This window comes from Falco biarmicus, chromosome 8, assembly GCF_023638135.1.
Source record: "Falco biarmicus isolate bFalBia1 chromosome 8, bFalBia1.pri, whole genome shotgun sequence".
NCBI lineage: Eukaryota > Metazoa > Chordata > Aves > Falconiformes > Falconidae > Falco > Falco biarmicus.
The window spans coordinates 64,145,609-64,169,447 of NC_079295.1; the positions used below are offsets into that span (position 1 = coordinate 64,145,609).

The 23,839-nt window shown below is 45.4% G+C and overlaps 1 protein-coding gene across 5 annotated transcripts in view; it reads right to left on the reverse strand.

Moving 5' to 3' along the window:
• The window catches only part of P4HA2 (prolyl 4-hydroxylase subunit alpha 2), a 30,447-nt gene extending 17,973 nt beyond the window's left edge, over positions 1-12,474 (reverse strand). For 3 of the 5 annotated variants that reach the window (XM_056349876.1, XM_056349880.1, XM_056349879.1), the window contains exons 1-5: positions 12,452-12,470; positions 11,293-11,397; positions 4,062-4,161; positions 2,218-2,314; positions 15-166 (exon numbers count right to left, since the gene is read on the reverse strand). In XM_056349876.1, the coding sequence (XP_056205851.1) occupies positions 15-166; positions 2,218-2,314; positions 4,062-4,143 (331 nt within the window). In that variant the 5' untranslated portion in view covers positions 4,144-4,161; positions 11,293-11,397; positions 12,452-12,470. Of the gene's footprint in view, positions 1-14; positions 167-2,217; positions 2,315-4,061; positions 4,162-11,292; positions 11,398-12,451 lie in introns of those variants that run through there. The other 2 variants (XM_056349877.1, XM_056349878.1) reach the window with 2 other exon arrangements.
• Between the last annotated feature and the right edge of the window lie 11,365 nt (positions 12,475-23,839).

Here is a 23,839-nt window from a genome sequence, read left to right on the forward strand (position 1 = left end):
TCTTCCCCACTTACCATTTGTTGTATCCTGAAGAACTAGGTTTTCCAATTCCAGCCAGTCTGTATTTAAACGCTTCACCAGCTTATATGCATTTACAGGATGTGCCAGATACCCTTCTGGATCAGAGGTCGATTTGCTAGTCAGTATATCCATTTTTTCAGCCCAGCTGGAATGGGAAGTGTATACCTCAGTCTGAGAACAATTTACAAACGCACATATTCCTTCTTAAGTCATTCCAATTACACAGCTACAATCAATTTATTGCTGCTTTCACCATCATCACTACCTCTCAAGCTTTCAACTTCACAAAGATAGAGTGAAGTACAACTGATTTGTAAATTACAAGTCTTTCTTTTAAAAGGGATTTGTTTCCCTGCTTACTACTTCAAGCCTTACTACTGTATGCATGCATGTCACTTGCAATGAGTCTAGCCATTAATTTTCAGCACAATACACTTCAGAAAACAATGACATAGAGCACACAATCACCATGACTGTCATTTATCTATCTCTTAGTAAAAACATAAATAAAACTCCAAGAGCTTTTTAGCTTTACAGAAACTAAATCCTAAACTTTGGTTTTCAGACTGGAAACCCTCAGAAAGTACAGTGGCAGTGCTGTCAGCCACCCAGATTACACTGTTGGTCAGCTTTGAAGCAGTAGTTAGTGGGAAACTTCATCCTCTGGTCACAGTACATTTGAACTGCCAACTACATTGCTGATGCTACAGTGAGAATTTCTTCTGTTGCCCTTCATATTATCCCTCAACACAAACACCTGGCCAAGCTATGTGTTCCTCTGATACTCAACAGGAAGAAAACACTGCTGAGAAGCTAATAACTGAACATAAGTCCCCTTTGAGCATGTATTCTCAAATTCAGTAAGCCATGAATGAACTATGGTTACAAACAACTTCACATAAGCACAGATAAAATATTGTCAGACTACCTGGCTTCTTTGTACTGTGATGCTGCAACAGAAAACAAAAGATTCCAGAGATCCTTTGTAGGGATATCAGATCATCTAACATACTTAAGACCAGTCTTACCTGCACTCCCTTTTTAGACTTTCACTGCTCCTAATATTTATTTTGCAAATAATACAGTCAAGTTCTAGCCTCTTTACTCACAACACAATGATTTTGAATTTTGGAAGTAACACACAATGCTGAAAAGCATTACTATATTCAAATGATAGAATTTAGCACCTCTGTTACCAAGTATATGCTTCATACACTAGCAGGATACAAGGACTCAAATACTGACGCAGTGATAGAATACTCTTGCTTACAAATACAGCAAAATACAAATCATCTGAACACTTAACACATTAAAAAAGCACTCACACACATCAATGTTTTGCTCGAAAAGGCAGCTTTTCAAGAAATTAACATCTGTGTATATACAAGTGCCAAGGCATTCCTATCATTTCACTGCTCCATAGCCCCATCCCCACCCTATAGCCCCAAAGGAAGATCAAACCACTACATATAGCCTGGAGTTTAGAATTTTTTTTGAAACATGGCTCCATTTAAAGACACTCAGCTCTACAGAACCTGGACCTCATTTAGACTAGTGTCACACCCTATTAGATACTACTTTCAGCTCAAGAAAACATGAACAGTCTTCCCAACGGACACAGAGAACACTGATTGTCAGCAAGAGCCTTTCAAGTGATCTAAGCAATCAGGATAATGTCTCAGATGTGCCGTAGCCAGGTCAGCAACTGATGGGAACAAGGCAGGAAAGCTGTCCCTGAAGGGAAAGCCAATACAGGAAGGAAGCTGGGGATTCAGTGCATGCTCCACTAAATGCAACTGCCACACTTCACCGTAAGCAGTGCCAGTGCTGTGAAACAACAGGCAGCGCAGAGCGCTGGCACCCAGAGGCATTTAACTCACAAGTGGGCAAGGCTCCTCTGACATAAGTAGTCTTCTCCACAGGAGCACTGTAATGGTACAAGGAAAGGGAAAAGTGGGAAGAGCCCAGCAGACAGTTTCTAAACAAGCAGACGAAGTCTAAATGATATCTGAAGCAGGGCCCCTTCTCTACAGGTTTATGGGAATAAATTACAACCAAGTGAGTACCTATGGTATCACTGATTCTGAGGAAATACTAACAAGATCCAGCAGCAAGAAGTAATGACAGAAAGCTGTGGTGTAATCAAACACAGATGAGCCATTTTGTCACCCTTCATTATGCAAACCTCTTCCCCACCTTTTAATCTGAGAGAGCTTGGTCTCTTCTGCTCTGATATATTCCTTTAAAGACTGTACCAAGTCTTTCTCTGCATAAATCAGGTCTGTCATTTGACCTAAAAAACAAGAGTATGAGCAAATGTTAATCAGACCTAAAAAAGTAACAGTTTCCAACAGCACAGAAGACAGACCTTAAATGCTCTAGGGCTATTAAAACCACCACAAAGAACAGACAAATTGAGGGTGTGCACTTCAATGCCTGTAAACCACAACAACTATTTATACATACAGGTCTGGCATTTAAATGCTTCAAGAGGCTTTTAAAATCCCAGTTTCAGTGGCTTACATACCTTTGCTGCAACTGCCTCCAAATAACCTGTAGTATTATAACTGTATGCAAGCTAGTCAAAAGAAAGGTTTAGCATTAATACAGCTATTGAGTCAAAGCAACAAAAGATCCAAATAGTTGCCAAAGCATCTGTTCTACATATGGATACAGATTAGGTCACACTAATAAATTGTTAGTGTAACCATTGGCATCACTTAAAGTTACAGCTTTTCAATATGGGTAACTGTGGAAACACAGCCTAACATGAAGTACAAAGGAATTTCAGACTAAAGTTTCTAGACTGCCACACAAACTCTCTCCTGATTAGCATTAGTGGAAATTGCTAGCATGTCAATCCTAATTGCTATGACAAATTTTGCTTTTCAAAGACCAAACACTGAAAGACCGGATGAGATTTATAAATGCAGCCACAGCATTAGTTTCAGCATTCCACAGTAATTATTAACAAGGCATGATTAAGCAGATGGAAGTCAGCATGCTGTGCTATTTTCAGCATTAGGAAAGGTTCAGAAACAGCTAAGTGTAAAGAAAAGGTGACCCCTCACAGTAACTTTGTACAAAAAGCTACTTAGGAAAAAGAAAACCAAATAATACACGTAGTTAAATACTGTTTAGCCAACTCCAGAGCACAGGCGCATGTGCTGGAGCTCGGTAGTGAAACACCATTGCCTTGCTCTGGCTGAGTGGTTCCACACAGTGATGCAAAAGAAACCACTAGCAGCTTTGAGTTTTACCATTCAGAAACACAGCTCCACCAAGCTCAAAGCGTATGTTAGAGAACAGCCAGTTTAGTTAATCTCTAATATCCTTGGGGCGGGGGGGGGGGTGGGGGGTGGCGTGGGAACTCCCCACAGTATTCCACAGGAAAATATTAGACCAAGTCACAGCAGAAACCTCTGTTGGTGTTTATTTTATTTCACTCTACCAGTCATACATGGTTGCATCACAGCCATTAGCACACAAGAACTAAGTTGTCATAAAAATAAATTTCTTTTCAGAATTTATAACAATGTAAATTCTTTGGTATTTATTCAAGTCTTCCAAGACACACACAAGGGGGATATTTTTTCCTTCTGACCCCTCACTCTAGCTTTTTGAGAAGACAGGAGATCTCAGGTTCTGTGAAAGAAAATATTCCACATATTTATCACTTCAATTATTTTCATAAATCAAATTCAGAACTGTACTTTTTACCATAAGGTCTGTACTGTGTTCAAGTTGACGACAGGTGCACATTTCTTAACACAGGCACTGTCTAACTTAACTGACAGAGCCCCTGGAGAAGCTTGTATCATGTTGCTCACAATGTGCTAAGTTACCCACGTGCAAACAAATTGCACTGATGCAAGATTTGCAATTCAGAATAGCATCAAGGATGCAGCAGAGTAGCTTTTCCTAACATAGACAGTGTTTGATAGGGCCATATGAAGAAAGCCATGTGCTGCAACTGTAAACTTCAGTTTTTGCAATCACATTAACTTCATCACAACATTGTGCATTGGTTCCTTCCATACCTATGGAGGTGAAGAACTCTGCTTCTGTGTGCCAGACCAGGAAAATGCAGGTAAAGAACACCAACTGTAGCCAGGGCTTCATCTTCCAGATTGCTCAAACCTGTAGCAAAAAGGAAAAGGAGGGCTAAAAAGGATTAATATTTGTGAGAAAAAAATCCAAGGCATTATTCTTCCTCTTCAGTCATTTCACCCTCATGAAAATTATTTAGGTCCTTGAAAGACTGAATTCTAATCAGTAAAGCTTGAAAAAGTCTTCTTTGACCACAGAAGCTGTTACTTAACACAATCTCAATGTGTAACCAAATGCTCTCTGATATACTCTTTGGGATTTACATTGAAGACACTGCAGTCCATAGAAGGCTTACATGACAGAAGCAATATATTGTCCCTTGAGACATTGGGAACAAAATCTTCTGCAAGGGCAGCTCAGTGCCTTCCACGTCATGCATGATTATAGCTGGAAAATAGGAGAGTATGAAAATTTGTATTGTATTCCAATAATAACAAAAGTCTAAATTAAATGGTCAGACTTCTAGCATACTGTGAAGCTCAGTTACATAAACTGTCTAGAAATACAAACAGTGAGACAGCCAAATAGAGAAATATAGCATTTTGTAGTGTGGAAGTGGCAGCAATGGTTGGAGAAGTTGAAATTTCCAGCTCTGCTTATTCAAGATGCATCTTTCCAGCACATGGGCCTCTGGGCACAACCCTTATGACTTCTGTATTTCAAAGGCTGTGCCAGCTTAGAAACCTAGCCCCTTGAGATGGAGGCTGAAAGCAAGCTGTTGTATTTCTAAGAGCACAACCCACACAGGACATGGAAGGGAAAGACTGAGCAGACAGGCAGACAAGGTAGTAGCCAAGTGAAGTAAGGGATGCAAGGTTTGTACAGAACAGACTCCTGGGAGCTATAATTCCCCTGGTAGATCTGATGGCCAGGACTGCCTCCTATGCAGAATTTATGAGGAGCCTGCGCTGCACTTGGATCAGCCCACAGCTCACTGGAACCGCCTGTTCACTGATCAGGAACAGCCACCACAGCCAGCCCCCACATACAAGCACCGCTCTCAGCAAACACTGAGCTGTCAGAACACCCATGCACGCAGTGGCAGAAGGATGATGACAACTGTTCACCTTAATTCAACAAGCAATTCTTTTCTCCTACCCAACATAACTGGGTAAACTGGTGGCTGGAAAAGACCGCTTGCAACCTGCTCTGACTCCAAATACAGTAAACAACCTGCAGCTATTTGGGGCAAAATAGCATCACTTAAATCTGATGAGAAAGGAGGACAGAGCAGAGAACAAAAGGGAAAAAACACAGAATATCCCAAAATTTCAAGCAATGCAGCAAGTAGGAAGGTATTAAAATAAGATAATTCTTGAACAACTCTAGCTCCTTGTTCCCTTGGGGCTCTATATATCTATCTGCCTGCACATCATGAGACAGAAGTGAAAGGTGGTTATCACTCTTTCCTTCTGGGTTTTCAAGCCCACAGCATGATAGCAGCCCTCACCCTCAGCTGAGCTCACCAGTGCCAAGGATGTAAACACCAAACACACCATCAGTGATCACTATCATCACTAAGACATTAGTAATTACTCTGTTCTCTGCTATTTATTATCACATGGCAAGATGATTATTTTTAAGTTATTCTTTTGATTGCTTTAAAAGACTGCATGAGGAATCATGAACATTTACCACAACAGTTTGCAAGCATGAGTAAGCAGGAAAATGTCTCATGGCATTATAATAAGTCTTCTCCTTTCTCTCTTCTGTTTCTCACCCCCCCTGCAAACCACATATTCCCAAACTGCTTGTTTAAGTTAGTTCAGAACTAGTACATGGGTAATCTGAGAATTGAGCAAAGCTGAATGAATAGTACCATGCAGAGGTCTGCCAATACTGAAAGCCACAATAAGTGATGTAGCAGAAAGCACAGCAAGTCAAAAGCACTTGGGAAGTACATTAATTTGGATATATTAAGCCACAACTGTCCCATCTGCATAGCCTGTCATTGTTTCGCAGAGTGTTTTTTTGGACACACTACACAAAACCTGGCAAAACAATTACAAGGGAATTTTCCTCTTAAAACAGAACTCTACATTCTCTGCTCTACACCTCCCCACCATGTTCTCATGGATGAGGACATCTGCCAAGAAGAACACTTACTACAGCTAGCAGCTTGTCTTTATAGCAGATCTTTAACAGCTTTTCCATCCTACTCAGATTTACTTGAGTCAATAAACAGAAACCTCAGTAAACACAGAACTCAGTTCTTGCTTGAACAAGGACACCTGGCTGCAGGGTTTTCAAATTGTTTGTACACATTCTTTTCACAGCTGTTACTTGGAAAACCAGCACAAATAACTAACTACAGGAGGCTGAACATAATGTTATAACCACATTCTTGGACAGCACAAGCATGTGTGCATACACACACGTATGCATGCCCACCCCACCACAGCTAAACCATCTGCTAACAATGAGGGTAAGAGGCAGAAGGGACATTAGCACCTCCTACCTCAATAACTGAGACAAATGTTTATAAAGCCACTGTGTTTTATTCAAACAGAGAATGAAAGAACTTAGTTGCATAGAAATGCCAGATAGGAAGTCTGCATAGCACAAACAACCTACTTTCCTGGCTTCTTTTCAACAGCATCTTCAAATGACTAAGACATCATGCTGGACAGGTGAATTTAGGGTCTCCTTTTATTAAAGGGATACTTACATGGTAACAGCAACATTCCTCTGCACCAGATTGCAAGCACTTGAGCAGAGCAGCTGGGCTCCATTCAGCCTTGGGCTGCAAGAACCTCCCCACACAGGAGCTGAAGCCGGCAGTTCAGGCTGCGCTGAGCTGGGCTTTAAGAGGGCCCAGGACAAGCAGCACAGTGCCCTGGCTTGTCAGGCTACGGCAAGTGCCATCAGCATGGGGCTCCTAAGGCCACACATACCTTTGAGATGAGCACGTACACCACTGCCTTACCTGCAAGACAGCTCTCACTAATGAGAAACTGTCCCAGTAACACTGATAGAACTAAACTTCTCTGCATACAGTAACAGATACTTAACGTTTCGCTCCTTTCCTTCCCTTGAATGTGCCAGCCAGCAAAGCTAAAAACTAACCAAAGGGATATTGTACAGACACTTCTTTAGAGTGTGAGACCTCAATGAATCATTGCTCCCACTGGAAAGAGTGCTGTCAGACTTCAGAGAGCACTGGCAGAGGGGAAAAAGGGTTTTCTAGACAAAATAGACCAGGATGGAATTTTTTCTCCACAAGTTAGACAGAATTCTTTATTAAATAAGCTTTCTAAAAAATCTTAATCAAGAAGATAAAAACATGGACCTGACCTACAAAAGTTTCTTGCACATCTGCCAACGTTATCAGTTTCTCATCCACCCCAAATTTCATATCCAGTCACAGGGGATTCAAGCCAGCTCCCACATGAGCCAAAGGGATAACTTTTTTCAGGTCAGAAGAAACAAGAAGCTATTACTCATCCAGTCACTTTAGGGCTCCCACTTTTGATCAAACTGATAGGATGCAGTCTCCTTTGTATGCCACAGAACAAGAGCATGACCCTAACAGAGCCCTCCTTCAGACAGCAGGCAGCACACCTACCCACATAAGCCAAAGTTAGAGACCCTAAAAACATGAACTTTTCTCTCCATCTTCACCCCACAAAAAAAGACTCAGCAAGTACCATTCACAGTTGGTACCACTGTGTACAAGGGAAGTTGATTTGCATTCTGCCGCCTTTTAAAATAACGTAATAGTAGCAGCATACAGGATAGGTAACCGAAGATGCAAGTTGTGCTGTCTCATGGCTGATTGTTCACTCCCGTCAGTTCCAATTCCCAGATAAGGGTGTCCTCAGAAGAAAAAAAACAAGTCAGAAGAAACCCTCCAATTGCCTGATAGCCTAACTAAAAATGGACTGACAAAAACAAGGCCTTCATCCAGGCTCCAGATTTGCACAGACTTCTCATGGAGGAGAATTAAACTAAGTGGAACATGACCAGCCTATGCAGTCTAAAGAAGAAAAGTCATACCCCTTATTGTTGCTTATTGTGGCAAATCTAGCCAGTGTGACTTGCTGTATTGTGAACTCTCATTTGGATCACATTAACTCCAGAAAAAACCCTGCAGTATTCCTTCCCTCCGCTACTGAGACATGACAGCACTCCCTTTGCTATGGGGCTTCTCCAGGGGAGGTACGGAGCTGGGGTGTGATTTAGCTGCTCCAAACTGCTACCAGCAAAGTCACCTTCCTTTCCAAAGACTGGGGGGAGCTTCAGAGGGTTAATTTCAGCCCCTGTGAATGCATTTCTTCCCAAGTCTGTATTCAAGCCTCCAACCCACAGAACTCAGGTGACATTACCTCACAGCCACTCCAAGATAGTAATACAGTTGGATAACAATTAAAACTTGTATAATTGATAGATCAGAAGTGAAAAAAGAACACTAAGTGTGCAACACTTCATTAAGCCTTATGAAATTACAGTCAAAAACCTGCGTACCATTGCTGGTCTGCAAACTGCCAGCTCACCACATCAAAATGTTACTAATACTGAGCACAGTTCACAGCAGGAATCACTGCTCTGTCAGTATCTTAGGTCATCAGACATCCTCTGTGATGTTTCCTTCATGACAAATTTTAATTACTCCTAACAGATCTAGTTTTCTATTTCTTCCAGGTTTTGAGTGGGGTTTCTGGGTGTTTGGGGTTTTTTCTTTTTTTTTCCCCAGAGCATACAGCAACGGTTTCCTCCAAGCAACTGAGGTACACTACCACTCCCTAGTTAGATTCCATTCTTACAGACCCACACTTTGCTACAGGGGAAGAAGGTTTGCTATGCAAAGTAGTATAACTAGATACTGTCAAAAGCTAACATACCATTTTTGTGAACCACCAGGATGCAACAGCCTACAAGCTGATGACACAAGTAAGGGTTACAGCCCATTTCCTCTTCTGGTCTCGCCTATGCTATTAAAAACACCTGGAAAATCACTGCTAAAATGCTGTTTCCACATGTATCTAAATTTAAAGTATCATGGCAAGATCTAACAAGCAAATCACTACTTCAAAGTCACATCAGGCCACAGATTGGTTCTTGGTGCACATACAGCGGAGGCCCACATGCCAGGCTCTGAAGAATGGCCCATCCTCAAACAGCAATTTGAGGTTGAACTCTCAGATGAGACAACTCCATTTGAGACTTCTCTAAATGCCACAGCTTTCTACCCCATCTTACTGCTTGCAGACACAGCATGAAGTAGTAACAGTGCAACTGGCTTCATTCACTTTCCCCTCCACAAACAATGGAGTTTCAAAAGCAGGCAACAATCTATCACTATTGATGGCTGTAGATAAGGCTAATTATATTTAAGTGGAAAATAATACAAGAAAACCTGCAAGATTGCTTACATACTTTTTTAGAGCCAAAAGATGGGCTTAATTGTAAACAGATCTTCAGGATGTTGCCAAGGACAAGCTTCTCTAAGAAAAGCAGTCATAAAAAACCATCCAGGTTGTAGCAGTTTTTCAATTCTTGCAGATTAGCCTGATACATTAGTCAGGAGATGCCTGGCACATTGTGGCAGCTATAAAACTATTTTAAAAAAATATTAAATACTAAGGAAACATTAATTTTATCCTAAGAAAGCAACCACTAGCTGAAGACTTCAAAACAAGTAATTCAGAGCCAAAATTCATTATCCACATCAATTCAGATGATCCAGCATTCAGCTACTCCTCTGACCCACAGAATTTTGGATATAAACGCCTGTCAGTGCCCCACTCAGACTGCCCCATCATATCTCAAACCTCATGTCAGGATTCACACCACCACCGGTGCAGCATGCAGCTAGTTACCTTGCTACAAATAGCTAGCTCTCTGCCACGCCCAGGGAGACATGAGAGGCAGTGCTCCCTTTCAATATTAGGTGCCTCCTCAGAAGCGAGTTCTCTTTCCTCCATCATCAAATAACTGCTTCCCAGCTCCTTCTCCAGTACATGTTGCACTTACTGCTCAAACATGCTTATGCCAACATCACCACCTTGCTTCCCAAAGGGTTTAATGTGCATCTGAAAACAACTCTAATTGGCTAACAAACAATACGGCACAATTACCTTGTACTTTTCAAGGCAAGCCAAAAGGAAGAAAAGTTGTCCACCTGCACACATTAACAAGGATACAGCACATCCATGCAAAACTGTATGAATTTCTTCTAATATGGGACAACTTGTGCCATCCTTCATTATAACAATCTTAGAAATTAATCTTCTTGATTAGCTCCCAACAGTTAGGTTTTTTTGAAAGCCATAACGAAGAATGTTTCTTCTGCACTCCAGCAGGCAAGAAAATTCACGCTAGTCTACAGCGCAGCAAATCTGCCTGCATCTTACTCTGCAGTATCTGCAAGCTCACCCCACATGAAACAGCCTAGATCAAATCCCACAGTCAGTGAAGATGGCAAAACTGCATGCTCTTTTTCCACTAGAGCTTATTTTTTCAATATTAAAATTTAGACTGCATTTTACTTTGCAAATCCCGTAATTTTAATATTACCATGATACTTAACCTTCCACAGGCTCATAGTATTAGGGAAAATATCCTCCTGTTCAGAAATAAGGGGTTTTTTTTGTAGGAAAAGGTCTACTGTCAGCAAACTGTTTCTTTCAATGAATATCAGCAATTTAATTACAATCAGACATTATCGCGGAGGTGCAGGGGTTGACTATTCTGAGATCACCCCAGAACCTGCCCCCTACAATACACTGCATTCTCATTTCTCAGACATATTGAAAACCATACAGAAAAATCAGAACTATTCATAGGAAAAACATCTATGTTTACAGCTTGCTTCTTTGGAAGTTTGCCAATATGCACAGCATGGAAATTATAAACAGACTGGATTCCTGACTTCAACCTAGAGCAAAAAACTTCTTACACTAAACGGTAAATTGTGCTCCCTCTGCTGTTACTGTCTTTGAAATACATAATCATACTCTGGGCTCATACTTCCTTGCACTGCTTCCCAGAGCATGATTAGCTACACTAAAAAAACAGAAACTCAAGAAATTATGGCATAAGCAAGAAGCAAAATTCTTGTCTCTTAGTGTCACAGCAATGCCAGTTTACAGCTGTGGAATAATGTTCTGCCTGTAAAATATGAGTGGCAGTTATTGGTTGCTATATATGTTTCCAACGTACCTGTGGGATTATTTCCTAGGTCCTTAATGCCAGCAAGCTGAAGTATTACCCTGGTAAAGATGGCTGTGGTGGCCTCCTCTGCTCAGCTTCACCTGCACAGAGCACCTATAAAATTAAGGGGCCAGAGGTTTTGTTGCAAGAATGTCTCCTAGGGAAGCCTACTTTCTGTACTGCTACAGAACACGGGTGATGCCGGGCTAGGAAAACCAAACACCACAGAGTTAGCTCCAAACATTGTCTTTATTTACACACCGTCTTTCCTTCTTGCTTTCAGGTTACAAGGGCATTTTTTGCTGCTTGAAATAAACTTATTCCTGTCTGGTCAAAAGCATGTTTTGCTCTACTGTGCCCCAGCTGAGCTGTGGTAGCTAACTTTGATACCAGGCTGCTCTCTTGCACAGCCCTTTTCCACCAAGGCTGCACTGCACCCGCCGCGGCGGCCGCCTGCGCCCCCGGGCCATCACCCCAGCTCAGCTGCGCCCGCTGCCACACACATGGACAAGCATGTTTGGGAAAACCAATCTCAGGTTAAAACAGAATGAGACAGGAGCAGAACAAGCAGATTTTGAACACCTTTGTGAAGCACAAGGCACCCTACACTCTGCCCTGCGAGCGTGCAGCTGGCAGCGCACACAGCCAGCAACGCGGCGGGCACCAGGACCTTCCCAAGCGGCGGCATCAGTCACCCCAAACCCCAAAGGGCAAGGAAAAGGGGAACCAGCCCTGCCACGTTTTGGTAACGATAACACTTCGAACATGTTGAGAGAAACCCGGTAATTTTTTTTTATGTTATTTTCGGCTTTTTCCCCCAGGCAAGGGGCACGGGCAGCGCCCGCCGGGGGGCCGGGCGAGCACAGAACCGCGGCACCTGAAAGCCGGGCCCTCCTTCCCAGTCAGCCCCGAGCCCGCTGCCCCCACGGGGCCCGACCCCCAGCCCGGCCCCGGCTTCCCCCGCTCTCCTCAGGAGGGGCCTCCCGCCAGCCCGGGGGAGGGGGGGAGCCCCGAGCGGGCTGCGGCAGCGGCTCACCCGCGGGGGGCTACAGCCCCTCAGCGCTGCAGGGGGCGGGCGCTGCTTCACCTGCGGCCGCGCCACCGCCAGCCCAGACACCCCGGGGCACCGCCATCCCGCCCACGCCCCGCCGAGCGCAGCGCAGCTCACCCGCCAGCCCGCAGCCCTGCTCGCCGCGCTTCTAGAACCGCCCCGGCCCTTCCAGCCGCGCCGCGCCCGGCCCCGCTCCTATTGAGCCGCCGCCACGTTTGAAGCCCCGCCCCCAACCCCGCCCCCCCTACCGTAATGCCGCCAGTAGCGCCGCACACGCCTCGCCGCCCCCCGCGGCGCCCAGCGGCGCCCTCCGTCACCTCAGGCCCCTGGGGCGCGGCCGTGGGGCCAGGCCCGGCCTGGAGGCGGGGTGTTCCCGGGTTAAAAGCGGATGTCACTGAGAAATTAAGCACCTGTAAAGCCTGCTTGCTTTCTAAAAACCCGCCTGCCTGGCTCTGAAAGCCTCTTCTGTGGGGTCGCGGTTGGAACCGGCTGCACTGCCCCTTGGGCAGCTGCTGGTCTCCTCAGGAGAAGGAAAATGGAGTTTACAAGGGACATGAGAAGATGATGTCCGTGCTGGAACGTGACTGGGGTGTACGTGTGGGGGAAGGGGCAGCCCTGGAGCCCCGCGGTGGCTCGTGGGCCGCAGCCCTGGGCAGAGCTGGAACCAAGCCAGAGACATTGTGCCAGCTCCAGAACGTCTCAGGTACTGTTTTTCCCCTATACGAACAGATGTTCACACCAATTAAGAGCAACCATCACTCAACATCATAACCATTACCTTGGCCAAAAATAACTTCTTTTCAATATTGAGAGTCAGAAACCAAATCAGACCATACAAGACACCAAGAACAAGCTACCTCTGGCTTTCCAAATCCACCCCCCACCATCACAAGTCTGTTCGCTGACTGGATATCTAGCAAAATTTGACTGAAAAAGCCAGGTTTGGGGAGATGACTCACAGTATCAGAATCCATAAAGAAAGTGGAAAACGGGAAAAAAATATCTAACATAAGGTTGTAATTTCACTGAAGCTTTTAGAAAAAAAAAACAAAACACACAACCAAAATTGCTGATATCATAAACCATAATAAAAGGGTCTGGCTGTGCTGTCACCAGAACATCCTAACAGAGCTCCGAATGTTACACATACATATGCTTTTTATCTTAACATTTATTTGGGTGAAATTAATTTCCATCATATATTTAGAAGAGATTCATTACTGTCAATGAAAGAAGCAATCTGTAAGTCTGTGATGGCACTGCAGGTATTAGTACATTTTAGAGACTGTAAAAACAGCATGTCTGCAGGGACAGTGATGTGGTGCAGAGCTGGGTTTCTTAGTTCTGATGCTTCTTTTTTAACCTATTTTTAGTTTAGACTTTTTGCTTTTATGGAGAAATAGATGGTTTTTTCCTCTGTTTTAGTGGAAGGGACTAAAAAATGTGTGTGTAAATGCATATTGTGTTTGCGTGGCTAGGTTTTGGTCATGGGGGGGATACAGGGGTGGCTTCCGTGAGGGGCTGCCAGAAGCTGCCCCCATGTCCCATGGAGCTGGTGCCAGCTGGCTCCCAGATGGACCTGCTGCTCGTTATGGCCGAGCCTCTCAGCCAGGGGAATTGGAAGTGAAATTGTGCCTGGGAAGAAGGTAGGGGTGGGGGGAAGGTGTTTTTAAGATTTGGGTTTACTTCTCACTATCCTACTCTGATTTGATTGGTAATAAATTGATTTTCCCCAAGTTAAGTTTGTTTTGCCCATGACAGTAACCAGTGAGTGATCTCTCCCTGTCCTCATCTCACCCCATGAGCCTCTTGTTATCTTGTCTTTCCCCTGTTGAGCTGAGGAGGGGAGCAACAGAGCAGCTTTGGTGGGCACCAGCCTGAAGCCAAGGTCAACCCACCAAAAGAAGGAACACAGGGACATATGAATCTGCTGTCTTTGCTCATGTGAATAACAAGCTGTGCAGTCCTTTTGACTGTATGTATAGACCATATGATATAGTCTTAGCACAAAGAGCATTGTAGTATTTCTAAATACTACATTAAGTGTTAGCCATATAAAGTTCCATTTTGCTTTAGCTCTCTTGGCTTTGAAATTCTTTTATGTGAAAGTGCTGGGCTTGCAGAGTGGCCCTAGCTGACACCAGGAGCATGTCTCAAGTTAAAAACAGCTCCTTTGCTTCTGCCTCTGGAATGAGGTTGAGAGATTTCTGATAGAACAGAAGAAGGAAGAGATACTAAGCCACAGTACAGGGAGATGAGGGGGAAATGGCTGGAGGTAGTTTTTCAACATCTGATTCTACCAATCCAAGTTGATGTTCCTTCAGCAACAACCCCAGCTGGCACCTCGAGAGCTATGACATGGGAATATGGTTTAAAACCAGGAGAATCAAGCATTCTGTGAGAGTTTCAAGCACTTAACCTCCTTAAAAGTGGAGTCAAAATCCTTTTGCAGAGAGCTTGGCTGCCAAATGCACACACAAGTATTTTTGGATGCTCTCTTGTCTCTCACATTACAAGGTGTTTGTCTGAGACCTCAGCAGAGGAAATATTAAAACTATCTAAGAGGACTTACATAGTGTGGTATAGTATTTCCCAGAAAACAAAGCACTGAGTCAGAACGGAGGAGGCAGGCATATGTCTGGATACAGAACTCTCTGACATCAGTGTAGCTCAGGTTTCTCCCTGAAACTGTAGTTAAAAAGTACATGTCTAAAAAGACTTTGTACATTAATAAATTCTAAATTTAGCTGTATGTCTGTTGGTCTTCCTTTGTTTCTTGTGAATGAAAAATAATCACACCAGATCCTAGAAGAGCAAGAATGGAAGCCAGAAAACAAGGCATGCCAGCATCAGATCTGTGCTGTTTAAAGATTCAGCCAAAAATCTGACCAGTGTCTTTACACCTACCACAGCTAAAAAATCATGCTATGCTATGGAAGTGGCATCTGCTGAAGTATCATGTCATTATTAGTCTTCCTTTAGTGTGTGCACAGATGGATCTTACAAGCTGAGGGCAGGCTCCATTGCCAGGGAGAAGCAGGGGCTTCTGTTACCCAGTCACTGTCTGGTATCCAGCTGACAGCAACATTGTGGATCATTTGCTGGTAGCGAAATTCATAGCATCTGTCAGGAAGATATCCTGGATCAAAAACCCTGAGTATGAGAGAAACATGGTCCATCACCAGGAAAAAGTGTGACTAAAATGCAAGACTGGCCAAACCCAGGAGAAAGGCTAAGAAGCCAGATGTACACACCTGACAATGAACAGACTTGGATACAATTTCCTCCTTGAATGATACACTACGCACAGCAGCAATGGAAAGCTACGCTGGGTCACTGCACATCCACAGTGCAGTGCCACAGCCCACACAGCCCACTGCTCCTCATACTCATGCTGCTTCTCTGCTTGCCATCTGCTCTCTGGGTTGCAAGTGAATTCGCCCAGCAGCCAGCTCAGGCCAAGCTCAGGTGTCTCTACACAGGGCTGCCCCATGCAGTGTGCTTTTTCCTCTGACAGAACTCGAGACGTTAGTTGCAAACAAATTCCTGCTCTGAATGTTTCCTGAGCAGTCAGACCTGTGCCAGAGTCCTCCTGGAATGGGCAAAGGGCCCTTCATGCTTACACTGGTTTGGGAGCTTGGTCCTGTGAGGTCCTGAGCCACCGTAATGCTGGTGCACAGCCAAGCTGAGCAGACTGGGGAGGTTGCAGGCAGCAATCCGTGTTATACAACATTGCACCCCTTGAGGACACCAAAGTGCAACCGAGAGAAACGAAAGGATGGGATTTACATCTTGAATTCTGCTGCAGATAATCTAGATGAGAGTTAACATGAGTTAAACACACAGCTTTGAGATGGAAAAGGTCTGTCATACAGAGTGGTAGCTCCAGCTGTCTCTGTGCCAGGTTTGGGAAATGAAAGCTGGATTCACGTCAGGAAGACAAGCCCGGGGAGGAATCCGACAGCTCGTGTTCTTCTTTAATGTAATTATGGTACAGTTGAGGCTGGTCTGGCAGCGCTCTGAACCGTGCCCAGCTGCACGTTCACAAGGTCATTTAAACTTCTGCAACCACAGAAATAGCCAGTAATTGCCTGACTAGCTTATTTAAAACTGAGTGCACCCATAGAGAATTAGAGGTGTCTTACTACAGAGAGGGAAATAGACATAGTCTCCCCTTCTTTTCTTATTTAAAATGACACTACCCATATTTTAATTAGATTTTCCAAATTGTGCAGGGATGCCCAAAAGAACCAGGGGATGTAGGGATGCAAATCGCAGCCTTTGCTAAACATTAGAGGGGCTTGCAGGGAGTGAGGCAGCTTTTATAAATGATGTTCTGATGTTCTGCTCCAAAATCCAAAGGCGGGCAGCTCTGCGAAAGCACTGCAGCCTTGATTGTTTACATGCATAGGAGGCACTCTCCAAGCTGAAATATTTTTAAAATCATGTCTATGTTTTATGCTTTTTAATCAAAGTCTGGCCCCCTCCTCAGCAAATGAGTAAGCTGTTTTGTAAACTTGGCTAGCAGGAATGATGAATCACCCTGGGTTCTCTCTTTGAACTGAGGGAGAAATACTGCAAGTTGTCAGAGCCCAGGGGAAGATGCTGAGAGCTGCAGCAGAGTTCAGCAGCAGCCCCAGCTCTGGCAGAAGGACACATTCCCATCTCCCCATGTCACCGCACCCTGGGGTGTAAGCGATGTGGAATGTACCTGGGCGGCTGGCAAGACCGCAGCTGCTGAGAATTGCCTGTCTGACCTCAATGTTCACCACGTAGCAGTAATTTTCACTGGTAACTGGAAGAAACAAAAGCTTTGAAGTAACGCAGGCAGACCACCCCAGCCGAAGCTCAGTTAGCAACCTGCAAGGGGTTTAGCCTTGCAACACATTTAACATCAGGGTTTGTGGGAGGAGAAGCCTATTTTGATGCAGAATAGAGAAAGTCCCAGAGGGAGTGTGGAAGGGGGCTAGGGTCATCCTGCTCTGCGCTGTGCAGACCTTCCTCCCTGCATGTCCTGGATTTTAACACATATTTTGTACGAGACTGAGTGGTCAATGTAAAGCAGGCTCTATGAGTCATTCTTTCACAGGCTCCAGCATAAATCAAATCCAGAAATAGGAAAGGCCAGCCGGTCACATTATCCCTTTTAGGTTTGGTGAAAGATGTAGTTAAGAAATGTGGGTAAAAGACATTACAAAACCATGAAAAAAACCCACAAAAATCTCAACCTGTATTTTATTTAGGCTACTAACTAGTGGATGAACAGCCAGACCTTAAAAAAGCACATTGAACCAGGCTGAAGTCAGACCAGTATGAAATATTTCTCTCCAGAGGGGATAATTTGCAGTCACTGTGCTTGAGGTGGCTACCGTCTTCTGGGCATAACTCCTTCTATGTGTGTGGGTTTTCTACATGGAACTGAGATATATTTATCCAGAAGAGATTCCACAAATGAGGAAAGGGTCACCACATCTTTTAACTAAAGAGAGCAGCCCAGACAAATGCTGCTAGCAGGTCCTGCAGTTTCACTGCTGACTAGCTCCAGCGCTATCAGCTCCATATCCTTACTCATTCTGTGTCAGCCTGTGCTGGCTTGTCACATCCCTTCTTCACACACAACATATTTTACCTTGGAAGGGAAACCCAGCTGATGAAAAATGGTCACACAGAAGACTCATTAGCTTTGTGCTGAGATTCTGAAAGTTCAGCTCTCAAATTAAAATCCTAGGGAGGTTGACAGCATCCTTCCTCAATTTGATTGATGATGGGTGTAAGTTCCACTCTTGACAGAGCAATGTTCACCCACGACCTCCAGGCTTACCGCAATGAGCAAGCAAAGGGAATGTATCTTTCTTCCATCTGCAGAACACTTAGGCCTTCAGCTTCTCATTGTTCTCACACACAACATCCCCATGGAATTTGTGTTTTGTATCACAGAATCATCATCACAGAATCACAGAATAGTCTGGGTTGAAGAAGACCTTAAAGACCATCCAGTCTGACCCCCCTGCCATGAGCAGGGACACCTGCCACTAGCCCAAGTTGCTCCAAGCCCCATCCAGCCTGGCCTTGAGCACTCCGAGGGATGGGGCATCCACATACTATTTGTGGCTTATGCACAGCCTTCCAGGCCAGAAGATCCGTCTTCTTCCCAGAGCTTTCTCCATTTCTGTCCCATCAGGTGCTTCTCCTGCAAAGGATCTTTTCTGAATTCCCATTTGAGTGTTGAAGCAGGGCAACCCTGCCAGCATGAGTCCTGATCCTTCCTCTGGGCAGCAACATCTGCACAGCAAAATGCAATGGTGGAATTGTTAATTTCTGGTGTCCCAGAAATCCTTTCTGGCACATCATTCAATTTTAAAAATATTTGGCTGACTTGAACAGTAGATCTTTTATTCCTTCCTAGGCAGGAGAAGTACAGTGTGTGCACTGTATACTCAGCATAAGTAAACAGTGGATGCCTGAGCATGGACATTCACATAGAGGTATTAAATAAGGCAGTGAACTCCTTTCACTTCAGTTGCTGGTAGGGGAAAGGACATCTTCTACATATGCCCAAGCTCCAATTCTGTATATAATTCATGCCATGCACTTGCTAAGGTTATCTCAGAGCAAATACTTTTCCTTGCTCTGCCTGTGCTAGGGCACGTGAGGCAGTTAACTTCTGGCGTGATCCAGGGGAAGTGTAGGAGTCAGAGACTTCTTCTGTAATGACTGGTTCTGCCGTAAATAGCCTGTGGTGGAAGCACCATTCAGGTCCTCATTTTCTAAGCACATTTGAATAAAGCAAAGAGCTTAAATCAGGATGGCGTATGTTCTTCCCTTACATTGCAAAATCCTCAACAAAAAAGAGAAAGAAGGAAGTAGACAGGCAAAGGATTGAAACTGCAACTGCATGAAATGTAATTCCGTATCTGTAGAATATATACATTTAACAATTTTGACATGTGAGCAGATTCAAGGGTTCTTTATAGGCATTTTCATAACTCCTGATATAATTGCGATGATATAACTCTCTGTTTTTATTTCCTAGTCTGCCCTTTGTTATATATATCTTCAGCTCTATTTAGCAATTACTGAGCTGAGACATCCCAGTTAATGAAGATTTAAAGCTCCATGGTTAATGCAGAAAAATAATGTTTGGTAAATGTGTATTAATACAACCAAGAGGCTAAGTAACAATATCTGCAGTAGACGTAAAAAACATCCCTTGGCTTTTTTACTTTCCATAGATCTTGGTGGAAATTTGAAAGAAAATGAAATTATGTTTTCTAATTTCTAATTCAAGAAACACATTAAAATACCATAAAATAAGTCTTCATTCACATTTCCGATCTGCTGAATCTGGTTTACATTGCATGTATGGATGACAGAGGAAACTTAGCACAAGGGAAATAATTTTGGCCCTACAGACATGTCTTCAGCTGGTACAAATTGTAAAACTCTAATAATTTCAGGAGAATGACTCCAATTAGCGAAGTTTCAGGGCCCAAGAGATGAAGCTATTTTTAATTAGCTGTGGATCAGACCCTGGGATTATGGCCTCACATGCTGTCCTTGTAACAGCTCTGAGGGGACAAAAATTAAATTAATCACCCTGGACAAAACTAGTATTTGTGTTAGGTTTTCTTTAAGGATGCAACTTGTGGCACAACTTCACAGCTGTGGTTTTACATTCAAGTGCAGGAACTGCTGGTTGGGCAGCCAGCAGTGCAGGACAGCCCAGGAACACAGCCACAGCTGCCCCGCTCCCGGCAGCACCTTGCATGCCTGGGTCTGCCCTTTCTACATCACTTTCAGGGATCATTTTGCTGCAGGAAATTAAAGGACACTCTTAGGCTATCAGAAAGTTCCCTTTAGAGCTGGGCAAAGTGACTTTCCATGCCTCGTTGTGGCAGTATTACTTGTTTATTTCACAGGAGCTGTCTGAAGGCAATGCTGTGGTTTCTAACAGGAGCTCAGCATAGCATTGACCCCATGCTGCCACCCAGGTCCCCACAGCAGCCCTGGGAAATATCCTAAAATCTCACTGCTTGCCAAGGGTTGCGGCTGTTTCCTCCCGTAAAGGAAGGTGTTACAGCTGTTCGCCCCCCAGGCCCTGGCTTCTGGCCAAGGCAGCCCACCAACCCTCTCCCACGAGGGCAAAACACCTCTTTTTTCATGGTACAGAATTAAGTAAGGTTCCTAATACTTTATCAGCTCCTCACTGGTTGTGGCTCACTGAGCTGCATCTTGGTGAAAGCTGGCACTAATCTGCACCACCAGAACCACAAACAGCTCAGCTTTACATTCTGCTGGAGACCCAGTTGCTTTCACCGTAGCCAGGGTTACCGAAAAACATAGTCATGCTGCTACAGGATGCTGGAGAACCACCCTACCTCCTGCTGGTTCCAGTCACCGTCGGCAGGCCACATCCTCTCACTAATTCGCTACATTTACAGTTAGATTTGTCCCCATCCTGTTACCAGTACTGACCTCGGATGAGCCACCTGCACCGCAGCCAGCACTCGCCCTGGGCGAGCAGGATGCCTGAGCACACCGTGCCTGGACAGGGCCTAGAGGATGCGCCGGCCGAGGCAGTTCTGAAACTGGCTGCTTCGGCTGTTGCTGTGCAGGGCTGTGCGGGGCTGTGTGGGGCGGTTCAGGGCTGTGCAGGGCTGTGCGGGGTAGTTCGGGGCTGTGCAGGGCTGTGCAGGGCTGTGCGGGGTGGTTCGGGGCTGTGCGGGGCGGTTCAGGGCTGTGCGGAGCTGTGCGAGGCTGTGCGGGGCGGTTCAGGGCTGTGCGGGGCTGTGCGGGGCTGTGCGGGGCTGTGCTGCCCCGCAAGTGCGCGGCCCGGAGCGCTGTGCGGCCCGGCTGCCGTTCCCGGAGCGGCCGGGAGGGAGCGCGCCGAGCTCGGGTCCTGCCCGCGCCGCAGCCCGGGGCCGCTCCGCAGGGAGCACGGCCCCTGCACGCTCTCTGCAGCACGGTATCGGAGGGGAGAAAAGGCGTGGGCTGCAGGGCTTCCCCCACGAGACTGGGTGCGGGATAACTAGCATCAGGTTTAATTTGCAGCAGAAGCCATTAAGCTTAAAATTACTATTTGAGTATCAAGCTGCTGCGGGTGCAACTCCAGCAGGCGGGACGAGTAGTCTGCCAGCCAGCTTTCGAGGAGTCCGAGCTGTCATCTTCAGGAAAGGGCAGGATCAGCCCGATCCAGGTCAGCCAGATTTTTCACCTTCTGGAGCTGGGTGAGGGACTGGGTGCCTTGTCTACCCCTGCATTCCCATGCCTAAAAGCTTCCACAGCTGAAACTGAACATCGAAGTAATGAACGTTTTTCTTGCTGTTGGTGCTCAGAACAAATCCATTCCCTCAGTAGTTGTGCTGGCTCCACGTGGCCGTGGTCAAACAGTTACTGTCCCTGAAGGGAAGAGTCTCAGCTGGGCAAGGAAGTGAATAATATGCAAGTACTTGTTACCTCACATCAAACTTCAATACAAATTCACATTTTGCCAATATGTTGCGGCTACACATGTAAGCAATATATTTCACCCTGCATTGCACTAGTAATTTTTAACATGATACCAGCTTCTACTGTATGTAATTTGGTTACTAACAGAGTAACTTTGGCACAAAATTCAGTTGTAATGGTTCCAATGGTTCTGTTCTAGCCCAAGTGGGAAATTATGGGTATTTCTGTATTTAGGATATGTGCTATGCTTCTTTTAAGTAAATGAATGCAAGTGTGCTCCGAAAAACCCAAGGATCCTGACCTTATCCTTAAAAATATTAAACATACTCAAGTATAGACCAGTGATTGACTCACCAGCTTGATGGTGAAACACAGAATTAGGGGGATCAATAGGCTCTCAGTCACCCCAGGATGGGTAATGCCACAGTTACTCTCCTGGTCGTGACAGAATTATTTTGGATTGATCTGATTCAGCTGAAAGGGCAATCTGCTCCCGCCAGGCTGTCTGTGCGGGAGCCCCAGCTGGCTATGAAGGGAGGACAGTTTGTGACGGCCTCTGTGAATCACTGGCACAAGCAGAGCAATGACTGGATGGCATCAGCCACTGCCACAGCTCCTGCTAAATGCAGCCTTTGTCACCACTTCACCAGGGCAGCCAGGAAACAAGTAAGCAGGGAAGAGTGAACTTCCCTTTGGCGCTTGCCTCCCAGGGACCTACACAAACTGTGTGGCCCAAAAGAGCCTGTTTCTAAATTATTTACTTAAATTGGTACAGTCACTTTCTGGGTGGGAATTCAGGTGAGCAGGAAGCCAATGTTAGCTGCTCTGCATCTGGCCCCACACCGGCCAGCTAGGAGTTGCATCAGAGACTCTGCTGGCTGAATTGCAGAATTCGAGCTGAATTGCTCGAAAGCAATTGAAACACAGCAGGATGAGTTCTTTGTGTGGCCTTAGAGATGCTTTCTCAAGGAAGGCAAAGTGAATTGACACCAAAGTTCATCATATTACTGCCTGGACAGTTCTCTGCATCCCTGCCTCCCTTTCAACCCTGAGATGAGCACCAGCTCCCTCCCTGCGGCCGGGCATCGCTGGTGCCAGCTCTGTACGTGGGCTGCATGCTCCTGCGGCCCCGACAGAACCATCACCACCAAAGGGCTCAGAGCCACTGCAGCAGCACCCCATGCCCTCCTGCCCTTGGTTTTGGAGTGGTTGTGGGAGGAGGGTGTGAGGGAAGCAGGAATCATGCAGAGGGAGAAGGGATGGAGTCACTTGCAAAGCCTATGTGTGCATCCTGGACAGCTGAGCTGGGGGGACCCACCGCTCTGGGTCAGACCTTCAGCTGCCTGGAGCGTGGCCACTCTCGGCTGCTTGCTCAGCACCAGCAGAGCCAGACACACGCATATTCCACAGGTAACCTTCATCCCTTGGGAAAGAGCAGAGGAGCTGCAGCTGAAGTCCTTCTTGAAATTAAAAAATAAATTTAACACAACTCCTGAAAGCTAACACAGGCGTGTAGTGCAAAGGACAACGAATATGTCAAAAATACAGCAGGAATTTAACCAGCCCTGAGCAGACACTCCTGTCAGCTGGGTCTGTTTCTCACCGCAGTACAGTATGTTTAATACACCCTCCCTACAAGATTTTTTAAAAGCATTTTGAAATCTCCCATGGAAAGTGGCCAGCAGCCGTGATGCTACCTAATAAAGGCAGGCCCCGCCGGGAGGGCCTGACAGCCCATCCATAACCCCGCTCCCTCCCGCGCGGCCCCAGCCGATAAGGCTGACTCAGCCGGCCGAGGTCTTGCTCAGCGCCGCTGTCATGGGCCTCCGGCTCAAAGCTGAGGGAGCCGTGGCGTGATCGCCCCACCCTGCCTTGGGAAAATCGCTCCTCCATGCTAGCTGAAGTCCTTTATTCCTCCTCCTCTATTGATACGATGTTTGGCTGTGCGTTTCGGTGATGCATCACAGATGTGGATGTTGTAAGCCAGCAGAAGTCCAAATTCCCATCAGCTTGGAAGAAACAGTAATTTTTGAGTGTTCACCACAGAGCTTACTG